The following is a 13087-nucleotide window of genomic DNA, read 5'->3' on the forward strand; positions in this document are numbered from 1 at the left end:
CCTCTGTGTTTCTCTGTATCTCCTCTCTCTCCCCTCCATCTCTCTTTCTCTACCACTCTCCTCTGTGTTTCTCTGTATCTCCTCTCTCTCCCCTCATCTCTTTCTCTATGTCTCCCTCCATCTATCTCCCCCACTTCCATCTCTCCCCACTTCCAATGTCTCGCTCAGCCTATCTCTCTCTCTCCTCTATGTGTTTCTCCGTATCTCCTCTCTCTCCCTTGCCAGTCTCTCTCCATCTCTCTTGCCATCATCTCTGTCTCTACCTTCATCTCTTTGCCTCATTCCTCTCTCTCTCTTCCCTAAGTTCCTCTTTTTATAGCTAAATGAAAACTCAGATGGCACCTTCCTAGTGAGAAATTTAACCTACCAGTTTGGTATGCAGCTTCTGCTGCCATCTCTGAAAGACCAATTGCAGTCATCCAGGTTGTTTCCAACTTCAAGTATTCCTGTTGTTTTGAAGTCATCTGTAAATTAGGCAAAGCACTTCAGACAACATGAAGAGATTAAACATCTGAATGGACTTACTCAAAATAGTATATTTAGAGAATAGTTATGGGTTAGATACAATTGAATAATGTAGATAACCACAATGTGGGAGGAGCACTAATACAGAAATATCTAAAACGTTTTGCTTACCTCAACCCTGGCTCCTATGATCACCTGCCACACTTCATCCTCCTCCTGTGAATTCATTTTCCCAAGTAAACTTGTATATTGTCGGTACAGTGAAATTAAGGTATAAACAGCCTAAAAATGTAAATAGGTCTGAGTAAAATAAGTGTGGCTTATTAGGAGAATTAGTGAGACCACACCTCAAGAAGATGAAGTCCCTTTTGCCTCACTGAAACTGCACTATTGTTACATGAAGTAGAGACATCATTCCAGCACATTCCAGGAGGGGTAATTCTAGGATATCAGCATCTCCACTTGACAACTTTTGTATTTTTAAAAGCTTGTCAGCAATTCAGACATAGAAAGAGAAAGAGAACATGATGCAGAGGGAAAACTCAAGAGGCTGAGAAAAAAGCAGCTGGAAAATACAGGTAAAATAAATGTATGAATGAGATTTTTAAATAAGTTTGATTTTGATTATACATATATTCTCCTCTTTTCCCATTAGGTCAGACTGGTGGTGGCATCTGGACCCCTTTATCTGAACCAGCTTGGCTCTCCTGTTTTATATACTGGGCTGCGATAGATAAGATTTTGCCCTAAAAAAGGGTTCCTGAAGAAAGTGAAGAAAGTCTAAAAAACCAGTGGTTTAGATCGGAGCTCAGAAGTTTTTGGTAAAGGGTCAGAGAGTAAATATTTTAGGTGTTGTGGGCCCCACAGACTCTGTCACAACTACTCAAGTCTGCTGTTGTAGCACAAAAGCAGCCACAGACAATAACAATATATACATACATAAGCCTGGCTATGTTCCAGTAAAACTAAAAAAACAGGCAGCAGGCTGGATTTGGCCTTTGGGCCATGGTTTGCTAACTTCTGGCTTAGATGCTCCATACTCCTTCCCTGCTGGAGAAGACTTAACAAGAGGACACTTACCTTAGTGTACTCAGTGATTGCTTCAATCAGTGCGTAAGTGGTCTGAGAGAGAAAGGTGGAGGTGCTATCTGTTACCAAAGACACTGCCCTCCTCATTAATGCATCGTTACTAAGAGAATGAGGCTCCGATTTCTGAAAGACACAAACGTTGTTATTCAACTTCTAATCTACAGCTCAAGCTGAAAACTGCCATAGAAAGCCAAACAAATAGCATGGTTCTTATGCTCTTTAGCATTTTAAGCTACAGTTGGCTATTTGGGGATAGCTTTTAAAGCTTTATTTAAAAAGCCTTATTTAAGATAATATTTGGAAAGAACTCCAAAATATGCCATCTACCTACTTCCATTCTTTACTTTGGATTAACTTTTAATAAAATTATGTTTTTCTTCATGCTCCCTTCTGCTCTGAAGAGTTAAATACTTCTTTATATAAAAGGTTAGTGATTATAACCGAAAAAATTCATGAGGTTATGATTCATTCATTACCACAGTACTAGATGTTTGGGATTTAAAGATAAGTAAGACACATTCTCTGCCCTCAAAGATTTCAGAAAGGTGAAAGGGGAGGGGCAGAGAGAAGAGGATGACAGGGGCTCACAGAGAATTAGAAAAACGAAAGCAATAAAATAGGAATCTAGATTTTTTTTTGACAAAAGTGCTAAGTCCATTCAATGGGGAAAGAATAGTCTCTTTAACAAGTGGTGCAGGATTTCCATATGCAAAAGAAGGAAGCTCACACCATATACAAACATTAACTCAAAATGAACTGGGGGCTAAATGTAAGTACCATAAAACTCTTAGAAGGAAACAATGCTTTTGGATCTAGTTTTTGACAATGGATTCTTTCTTAGATATATATGCCACCAAAAGCATGAGCAGCAAAAGACAAAATAGATAAATTGGACTTCATCAAAATTTAAACCTTTGTGACTCAAAGGACTCTATCAATAAAGTAAGAGACAATTTAACCAATTTAGAGAAAATCTGAGGACACCATACATTGGATAAGGCTTTTATTTTCCAGAATATATAAAGAACTCCTACAACTTAACAACAAAAAGACAGCCCTATCAAAAAATGAGCAAAGAACTTGAAGAGACATTTCAACAAAGATGATGAAAAGATGCTCAATTTAATTAGGGAAATCAAAACCACAACGAGATATTATTTCACTCCCACTAGGAAGGATATGATCAGAAAGACAGAAAATGTGTTGATGAGGATATGCAGAAATTGGGAACCCTCATCCACTGCTCGTCGGGTTTTAAAATGGTACAATCATTCTGGAAAACAGTTTGGCAGTTCCTCAAAAAGTTAAACATAGAATTACCATATGATCCAGCGATTCCACGCCTAGGTATGAACCCAGAACAGTTGTTGACAGCAGGAACGCAAACAGATACTTGTACACCAGTGTTCTCTGCAGCACTATTCGCAAGCCAAAAGATAGAAACAACCTAAATGTCCATCAGCAGATGAATGGATAATTGCTCAGCCATAAAGAGAAATGAAATCCTGATTCATGCTACAACACGCATGAACCTTGAAAATATTATGCTGTATGAAGTAAGTCTCACAAAAGGACAAATATTGTATGCTCCCACGTCTATGAAATATCTAGAATCGGCACAGGTATAGAGACCAAAGTTTATCAGTGGTTACCAGGGGCGAGAGGGAGGGGAAAAGGGGGAGCCATTCCTTAGGGAGCACTGAGTCTCTCAAGGGCGATGCAAACAACTGGAAGCAGGTAATAGTAATGGTTGCACAACACGATGAAAGTAATGTCTAAGTTGTACATGTAAAAAATGTGAAATGGCAATACTTTTGTTATATATATTTCTACCCCACAAAAAAAGAAAAAGGCCCTGAGGGAAACTGGCCTGGGATTAAGTCACCTGTTGTGCTGACAATCTACACAATTATCAAAAAGAGGCTTGTAAAATAAGTATCCATCATAGGTGCTGTGGCAGCAGTCTGTACAGGCTGCATACAGTGGGGGCACACATAAGGAAGCAATCAGTTCTATGTTGAGTGGTGATGGCTCAGAAAAGGTTTCACAGAGTTGAGGTTTAAGCTGAGTCTAAGAAGCTAAATGGGTGGATAGGAAAGGGCAATTCTGAGCAGAATGAGCAGTACACTCACAGTCTTGGGGGGTGGAGGGACTGCTTCACCCTGACCACAGCTACTCTAAATAAAAAAAAGGTCAACATATCTTTTTTTGAATGTGAAAAAGCAATTAAAAATGGATCGAGGATCTAAATGTGAGAACTAAGACCATGAAATTCTTAGAAGAAAACATAGGGCATGACTACAGGACCTAGTTTGGGGCAATGGATTATGAGATATGACACCAAAAACACAAGCAGCAAAAGACAAAACAGATAAATGGGACCTCATAAAAATTAGATACTTCTGTTCATCAAAGGACTCTATCAATCAACCAAGTGAAGAGACAGCCTACAACTGGGAGAATATTTTTGGGAACCATATATCTGATAAGGGTCTAATATCCAAAATATATTAAAAAAACTTCTACAACTTAACAACGAAAAGACAAAAAACCCAATCAAAAAATGGGCAAAGGACTTAAACGATCATTTCACCAAAGAAGATATACCAGTGATTGGGAACAAGCACATAAAAAGGCACTCAATGTCATCAGCCATTAGGGAGATGCAAATCAAAACCACAATGAGATATCACCTCACCCCCACTAGAATGGCTATGATTAAAAAAAAAAAAAAAAAAACTTGAAAACAAAAGGTATTGGCGAGGATGTGCAGAAATTGGAACCTTCATCCATAGCTGGTGGAATGCAAAATGATACAGCCACTGTGAAAAACAGTTTGATAGTTCCTCAAAAAGTTGAACACAGAACTACCATGTGACCTACAATCCCAATCCTCAATTCCACTCCTGGACATGTACCTAAAAGATGTGAAAGCAGGAATGCAAACAGAAACCAGAACACCAATGTTCATGGCAGCACTATTTACAACAGACAAACGGTAGAAACAACTTAAATGTCCATCAACAGAGGAATGGATACACACGATGTGGTATATACGTAAAGAAATGAAGTCCTGATGCATGCCACAATGGATGAACCTTGAAAACATTATGCTGAGTAAAACAAGTTAGTCACAAAAGGACAAGTACTGTATAATTTCTTATGAAATACGCAAATATATACAAGCCAAAGCTTATTAGTGGTTTTGGGGGACAGGGGGAGGAATTACTGTTTAGGGAGCAATGAGTTTATGTTACTGATGGTTGAGCAAGTTAGAACAGGACAGTCACAATAATTGCACAACACGAAGACTGTAATAAATGTCACTGAATGAGACAAGTAAAAACTGTTGAACTGGCAAAGGTTTTGTTACGTATATTTTCACAACTGAAAAAAGTGAAGGAATGTGGCAACCTTGACTAAATACTGGCAATTGTAATGACAGGTCTTCAGTGACTATGCCTTTTTTCTCTTTGGCAGAGCATTTCCTGTCAGAAGTGACAAAGACAAGAAACCAACCCCTCTATTCCTCTTATTATCTATTTTGTCTTGTTTCTGATATTTAGAGCGTAAACACGTAGAATCACTGCCTGTAGAAAGTAGCAGTCAAATATTTTTGATATGTGAACAAATCAATTTTATTTACCATATTTATATGTCAGTCAATCAAATAATTATCAAGTATTCATTATGTAGCTTGCACTGAGGGACTAAAAAGCAAAGAAAGAAATTATCTCTGCTGCCAAGAAGCTAGTTCTGACATAATATTATTCTGGTAACAAGTCTGCATGATGCTATTCATTTTACAGTGTGCTCTCACTTGTTCCTCACAACAGTCCAGTTATTATCACTTCATTTTTACACACGAGGAAATGGAAGCTCAGAAAGGTTAAGGAACTTTCCCAAAGCCACACATCTAGACCTCAACCCAAACTGTCTCTCTCCCAAGTTTATACCCTTTCATTACTCTCGGCTGACAGCAGAGTGCCACCAGGATTATCACCAAATATCACTGTACATAGTGGTCAGAAAGAGGGAGATGACTGTTGGCAAGCAACTGTGAAAGGCTTCAGAGAGAGGTGGGATTTGGTCCTGGCCTTGAAGACAGCTAGGATATGAATGGTCAGACATCACAGGGAGGAAGAAACAATGAAGAACAGAAGAATAAATCTGTTGCCTGCAGGGGATATTCAGAAACCTAGCCTGGCTGCAGCAGATGGTACAAAGCAGATGAGACTGGCTAGGGCACTGGAGCACAGGGAGAATTAGTTGGGTTTTAATTCTGTAACAAGGAGCCAATGTAGGTTTTGAAGAACAGAAGTGGGACTGTTGTACAGCAGGGGAATGACTAGAGGCTCCTGTCATAGAATTAAAAAGTAGCTCCATGAACTAATAAAGGACAAAAAAAAAACAAAACAAAAAAAACAACTCACTGCAATCAAGTCAATTTCGACTCATAGTGACCCTTAGGACAGAGGAGAACTGCCCCAGAGGATTTCCAAGGTTGTAAATCTTCATGGAAGGAGACTGCCACATCTTTCTCCCACGGATCGGCTGGTGGGTCTAAACTGCCAAACTTTCAGTTGGCAGCTGAGTGCTTTAACCACTGTGCCACCAGGGCTCCTTATTAAAGGACACATCCCAAAAAAATCTTTCCAAGGAAGAAAGCAAGGCTGCCCTAATTGTAGCTGAAAATGCCTGGTGTTCAGAGGAGGGTTTTAGGGCAATAATCTAGGAAGACCATGAATCATCGGCACGTAGAGATGACAGGTGAAATGAGGCACAGAGGGGTGTGGGCTCATGCGTGCACCTCAGAACATGTGAGAATACTTGTGCTAAATGGAATTAATCTTGTTGTTGTGATCACAGCACGCACGTAAATATTGCTGAAATGGGGCTTGCCGATTTCCTATCTTGCTCTTCCCCATAAAAAAAGTGTTTTTTTTAATGAGGTGCCACTTTCACATCAACTGCCCACTTGACACCTCTACCTAGATGTCTCTAAAGCATCTCAGACTGACATTCCCAAGATTAAATTCTTGCTGTCCTCCTCCTGAAGTCCACTACTTTCCATCCCAGTAAATGGCAACTCGAACTCTGTTCTTTCTACTGCTTCTTGTAGTCTTGTGCCCTGGAGTCGATTCTGACTCATGATGACCCCATGTGTTACAGAGTAGAACTGTTCCATAGGGTTTTTGTTTTCTTTTTAATTATTATCATAATTTTTAAAAATTTATTTTGTTGTTGAGAATATACACAGTAAAACATATACCAACTCAACCATTTCTACATGTACAGTTCAGTGACACTGATTATATTCTTTGAGTTGTGCAACCATTCTTACCCTCCTTTTCCATAAGGTTTTCTTGGCTGTAATCATTAAGGAAGCACATTGCCAGGCCTTTATTCCACAGCATCTCTCGGTGGGTTCAAACTGCCAACCTTCCAGTTACCAAGCAAGTACACACTGTTTGTGCCACTCAGGGACCTCAGGCTTTTTAAAAACCTTGGGATCTACACTGTATAGTCCACATTCAATTCATCAGCAACTCCTGTTCATCAGATTAGGCCCACTTCTCCCCATCTCCACTACCACCATCCTAGTCCAAGTCACTATCATCGAAAGCCTGCATTATAGCAATAGCCTCCTACTGGTCTTCTTAGTTCCACACAGCAACCTCTTAAAACCCTTAGACCTTCTAAACTTATGTCAGATCGTAATGAAAAAAAAATCAAAACAAAAAACCAAACCCATTGCCATCGAGTCGACTCTGACTCATAACGACCCTGTCTAGGGTTTCCAAGGCTGTAAATCATTACGGAAGCAGACTTCTACATCTTTCTCCAGCAGAGCTGCTGGTGGGTTTGAACTTCTGATCTTTCGGTTAGCAGCCAAGCACTTAACCACTGAGCCACCAGGGCTCCTTCCGGATCACAACAGCCCTGTGTTAAAGTCTTCTATGGTTTTCTTTTCAGAATAAAATCTAGAGCCTCACAATGGCCCACAAAATACAAAGCACATGATTTGATCCTCAGCTAACTCTCAGGCCTCAACTTGTACTCTCTCTTCCTCATTCCGTTCCAGTCACACTGACCTCCTTGATGTTCCTCAAACATCTCAAGCATACTCTTGTTTCTGAGCCTTCTGCCTAAAAACTCTTCCCCCAGATATTATCATGGCTCACTCTCTCAGGTCATTTTGAGAAGCCCTCCCTGACCACCCTATCTAAAATAAAACCACTCCCTATTTGCTTATCCTATTTCAGTTTCATCACAGCACTTGTCACCACATGATATATTTATTTTTTCCACGCTGCCAAAATATAAATTCTATGAGAACAGGAACTGTTTTGCTCACTCTTGCACATAAACATTGCTCAACAAACTTTGGTCAAACGAAAAACTATTTTGTTGACAGGCTCTCTTCTTACTCCCTCTTCCCCTCTTTACACAACTTGACATGTTACGTGACATATTGTTCCTACTAAACAAGACAATCAAAATGGGAATGTAAAAAGAAGATGCTTAGATAAACAAAGTATGGTATATATACAAAATGGAATACTATGCAATGATAAAGAACAATGATGAATCCGCGAAACATCTCACAACATGGATGAATCTGGAGAACACATTATGCTGAGTGAAATAAGTCAATCACAATAGGGTAAATATTGTATGAGACTACTATTATAAGAACTTAAGAAAAGGTTTACACACAGAAAAACAATTATTTGATGTTTACGAGGGTGGGGAGGGAAGGGAGAGGGGAAATCACTAGATATTCGACAAGCATCAACTTCGGTGACAGAAGAACAACACACAATGTAGGAAAAGTCTGCAAAACTGGACCAAAGCAAGAGCACAGGAGTTTTCCAGACACATTCAAACACTTTGAGGGACCTAGTAGCTGGGGCTGGGGGCTGGAGACCATAGTCTCAGGGGACATCTAGGTCAACTGACATATCATAGTTCATAAAGAAAATGTTCAACATCCCACTGTGTGAGTAGCATCTGGGGTCTTAAAATCTTGCAAGCGGTTATCTAAGATACTTCTTTTGGTCTCACCCTGTCTGGAGCAAAGGAAAATGAAGAAAACCAAACACATGAGGAAAGTATTAACCCAAAGGACTAACGAATCACATAAACCTGAGACTCCACTCGCCTGAGACAAGAAGAACTAGATGGTGCCCAGCTACCACCAATGACTGCTCTGACAGGGATCACAACAGAGTCCCAGACAAAGCAGGAAAAAAATGTAAAGCAGAATTCAAATTCACGAAAAAAGACCAGACCTACTGGTCTGAGACTGCAGGAACCCCCCAGACTATGGCCCCTAGACACGTTAACTCAGAAATGAAACCATTCCTGAAGCCCACTTTTCAGAGAAAGATTAGACAGGCCTACAAAACAAAAAATAACACACGTGAGAAACGTGCTTCTTGGTTCAATCAAATATATGAGACCAAACAGGCAACTCTCGTCCAAAAGCATGACAAGAAGGCAGGAAGGGACAGGAACTGGAAGAATGGACACAGGGAACCCAGGGTGGAAAGGAGGAGCATGCTGTCACATTGTGGAGATTGCAACCAATGTGACAAAACAATACGTGTATAAATTTTTGAATGAGAAAGTAGCTTAACTGTAAACTTTCACCTAAAGCACAATGAAATTAAAAAAAAAAAGAAAGATGCTGATACAGTAAAATGCACACTATCATTTGGGGAAGGGGGTTGGGTGTAAAACTATGATAGCTTGTCTGATGCTTCTTTGCCCACTTGAGACTTCAAGTGCACACAGTACCCTCCCAGAGGAAACACCGAGGCACACTACAGGACCTTACCTGTGCAATAGGAACTGCACACAGTGTCACACCAAATCCAACTGCCACAGTTTTGTGCAACGGTCTTATCAATTCTGAGAAACAGCGCTTCTTAAAGTTAGCAGCGACAGGCACACGCTGTCTGTACCTAGAAACAGAAATCAAATTTAACAAGGCAGGATCACCAATCTCTGTAAAATTCTCTTCAATTTATTTGCGGGGTTGGAAACTCAAATTCGGTCCAAGCAGCAACCTAAGTGAGATGTAGGGTCAACTCTGGGATGACAAGGCAGGGTGGGGACAGTGGTGGATGGGAAAGCCCCTTACCTGCCATGCAGGCATGTGGGCCCAATGGATTTAGAATTTTCAGCAGATACCAGATGAGGAAGTTTAAATATTGTCTCAAAGCCTTCCGAAGACCTGACGCCAAAACGAACGCTTCTGCAGGCAGGATGTGCCTAAGGTTTCCGGGGTCTCTAATATTCGCGCTAGACAACACCTGGAGCCGTGCCCCTGGAGTCGTCCAGACTGGAGCTAGCAGGGTCCCAGCAGTGACTGCCGATTTCCTGGGGCCCCTTCCGCCCTTAGGGAAAACGTCCAGTAACAGTCCGCTACCTTCCGGGCCTCCCTTCCACCTCGCCGCGCTCCCTTTCCCCTTCCCGCATTCTTCTCCGTGACTTCCAAGGGCCAACCGGAGGCCGAGAGGACAGCCTGAGGTTTGGGTAACGCGCTTGCAGTAGACGGAATCCCTGATAAACTGCCCGTGGTAAACGAACCTTCGACCTGACCAAGGGGGCGGGAGGCGTCCGACCTCGGGCTGGAGCGGGGACGCCAGACTTCTCAGGGCGGCGGGACACCGCGGCCGGCTCTGCCGACGAAGGAAGAGCGCGCAAAAAAGGGCGGCGCCCCGCTCCCGGCTGTAGCACTCTCCGCGCCGCCTCCCTACGTCCCTGCCCGCCTACACTCCCGCAGCGGTACCTGAAGAAGGAGGTGACGCTCCGCAACAGCCAACTCCTCAAAGCCGCCATCCCGCGGCGGGCGTACGCCGGGCGCAGACGCCGGAAGTGACGCCACCTACCGAGACGGGGGGAGGGGCACGGCCTCCTCCCGCGGAGCGGCCCTTGCCTCAGAGCCTCGCCCCCTGAGGGAGCAGTCGGGATTGGTCAGACGAGGAGGGAGGGGGCGGGGCTTAGGGTAACCGTTTTAACTGCCGCCACGGGAGCCCAACTGCCGGACTTCCGCGCGGGGAGGTGGGGCTGGACCCTGGGTCTGAGGGCGCGAAGCCGGCGGAGCGGAGTCCGGCGCTGTGACGTGGGGGTGGAACTGGGTCCGGGAGGGACCGCGCCTCGAAAGGCGAGAGTTCACGCGTCGGCTCAGCAGCTGTGAGGGCGGGGACCTGGCGGCCGGGGCGCTGTCACTTCAGCACCAGGAAGTAGGTAGTCCAGCCGGCCAGCAGCAGCGCGCCTATGAGCACCGTGTAGCTGAGCAGCACGAAAGCCAGCAGCTCCCGCAGCAGCTGCAGCACGTGGATGGCAGACGAGGCCGGCATCGCCTGCACGGAGGGCCGAGGACCTGCAGGCGGGGCGCGGAGAGGCCCTGAGTACGGGACCGGGAGGGCGTCTTCCCACCCACAGACTGCATCGGCCATCGATGGATCGCTGCCGCCCGCTGACCGTTGTCAGACTAGGTCCTGGCCCTCAAAATAGTGGGCACGCTACGAAGGCCAAGGAAGCCCAAAGTGCGACTTTTCTCCTTAACAGCAATCTGGATGCTGTCTTTGCATTTACACTATAGAATTCTTCCTTTAAAAAAAAAAAAAAGTTCCCCTCATTCTTCGATGCCAGATCAGCACTGGGGCTGGGCTGTCTGCTCCAGCTGGCCCCTGCATTAGTCTCAGTGCCCGTCCCTCTCCTCCACCCACCTCCTGCATTTTTAATGCTGTGAGTGCTGCTAATGGGCTGCTGGCTCCAGGCTGTAGCGAAGCTTTCCCATCACTCATGCTGCAGGCCCGCTGTCAGCTCTGCCCGGGAAGGGAAGAGACCCACCTGGGCAGGGGGAAGGCAGCAGCCCTCACTGCAGACCCTCTGCGATTCCCCTGGCCCCAAGGCTTGTTAATAAGCGGTTTAAGGATCTTTGCTTGGTGGTCCGCACATTTTGCCCTTCTGGACCAGCTCGGACTGCTGGGGTGCCAAGTGGTGGCCATCCGTTTGATCCTGGGCTCCTCTCTTTCCCTACCACGCTCTTCTGCATCTCTCGCATCCCTGCTGCCTTGCACCACAGATGGACTCAGACGGTAAGGATCACAAACCAGCTCTTTACCTCCATTGCTGCCTGCCCAGCAGCTCCCCTTACTGACCACCACTAGCGTCCCTCTGTCCCCAGTTCACTCACTCAGCAAAGTTTCCAGAACTCCTCCACCACAGCTCCTCAGCTGGTCCGTCTGGTGCTCAAAGGCAGGCTTGTGCACACTCCAGCGATCTGGGTAGAGCTGTGGGGTTTTCAGGCAGCAGCAGCGCTCGCCAACTAGGTGTGGCCCAGAGACCAATTACAATCTCCGCGTGGTCCCTGAGCTCTTAGGGAGCTGCGCACAGGCGATCCCAGGCCAGGCGGGGCATCAGCAACCCTGCCCACCTCGCTGGTGTCTCCGCCACAGCCCACAGGCTCCGCGGTTGTTGTCAAAGCCCCTGACATAGGTGGACTGAGAAAGCAGTACACTAGGGGGTATTTCAAGCCCCTTCTTGTCTTGCTTTTCTAAACACTTCAGATGGAATATCGCCAAATAGTTTCTTTCCTAAGAAATTGACACTGAGAGCAGCCCCCTCCTACTCGGAGCCTGGGAGCAGAAGAATCATTGAACAACAACCTTCACTTATGACTGCCCAACTATAGCAAAAGCTGTTGTCTTAAAAAGCATGCAGCAGTAAGCATGCATGTGTGTGAGAGCCACGAGCCCCAGAGTGCTTGAGTCTAATTTGTACAAAGAGTTTAGTCGTTCAGAGGCTCATGATACAGGCATCTTCCCAATGCACCTACTTCTAACTTCCACTTCTGCAAATATGAGGCAACTGGGGCCACTCAATATTTCGGCAAGCAAAGAGCCTCTTTCTCAGATATGACAATGAAGAAAAGAAAGCACAAACTTTATGCTGCTTCTGGCTATTTTGCTTTTTGTCATAGTTAAAGTTTTCTGACCCTTTAAAAAAGTAGACAGTGTGGCCATCAATCCTTTTATCAACATATCATCCAGAAGCAAATGGCTCCTTAATTCGATGAGGCTCCCTCATTATCAAATCATTGCCTCGGCGGCAGCCTGGCTGAAACAAGAGCAGAGCATTATCCAGCTGCTCAGGAAGCCTGTTATAGTAATTGCTCCTCCAGAGAACCGGTCATCCGAGGGGCCTCTGTGTCCTGCCCAGTCACAGATGAAAAAGAGAGGCTACTAGAATAGGCCTGATTCTTTTCCCTTTGAACTCTTGTAACCTTCAAACATATATCCCAAGGCAGGTATGGGTTCTGACCTTTGCAGCCTCTAGTCACCACCCAATTTGGGGTATTTTCTAACAATGGAGTAACTGAAGCTAAAAAACACTGCGTGGCATGAAGTTCAATGAATCCACTTCAAAATAAGAAAATCCGGGAAATTTTTCATTACTGCTTTTTTCTTTGATTATTGGCTGACAAAAAAGGTATCTTCTATTTTCTACATCATCT

General features: G+C 44.3%; 1 protein-coding gene across 4 annotated transcripts in view; it reads right to left on the bottom strand.

Annotated features, from left to right (window-relative positions):
* The window catches only part of DIABLO (diablo IAP-binding mitochondrial protein), a 21101-nt gene extending 10665 nt beyond the window's left edge, over positions 1–10436 (bottom strand). Inside the window, exons 1-5 of one of the 4 annotated variants that reach the window (XM_004384964.2) lie at positions 10355–10436; positions 9398–9524; positions 1546–1677; positions 637–747; positions 368–464 (exon numbers count right to left, since the gene is read on the bottom strand). In XM_004384964.2, the coding sequence (XP_004385021.1) occupies positions 368–464; positions 637–747; positions 1546–1677; positions 9398–9524; positions 10355–10404 (517 nt within the window). In that variant the 5' untranslated portion in view covers positions 10405–10436. Of the gene's footprint in view, positions 1–367; positions 465–636; positions 748–1545; positions 1678–9397; positions 9525–9703; positions 9831–10152; positions 10328–10354 lie in introns of those variants that run through there. The other 3 variants (XM_023739192.1, XM_023739193.1, XM_023739191.1) reach the window with 3 other exon arrangements.
* Between the last annotated feature and the right edge of the window lie 2651 nt (positions 10437–13087).

The sequence above is a fragment of the Trichechus manatus genome, unplaced genomic scaffold (assembly GCF_000243295.1).
Source record: "Trichechus manatus latirostris isolate Lorelei unplaced genomic scaffold, TriManLat1.0 scaffold00131, whole genome shotgun sequence".
Taxonomy (NCBI): domain Eukaryota; kingdom Metazoa; phylum Chordata; class Mammalia; order Sirenia; family Trichechidae; genus Trichechus; species Trichechus manatus.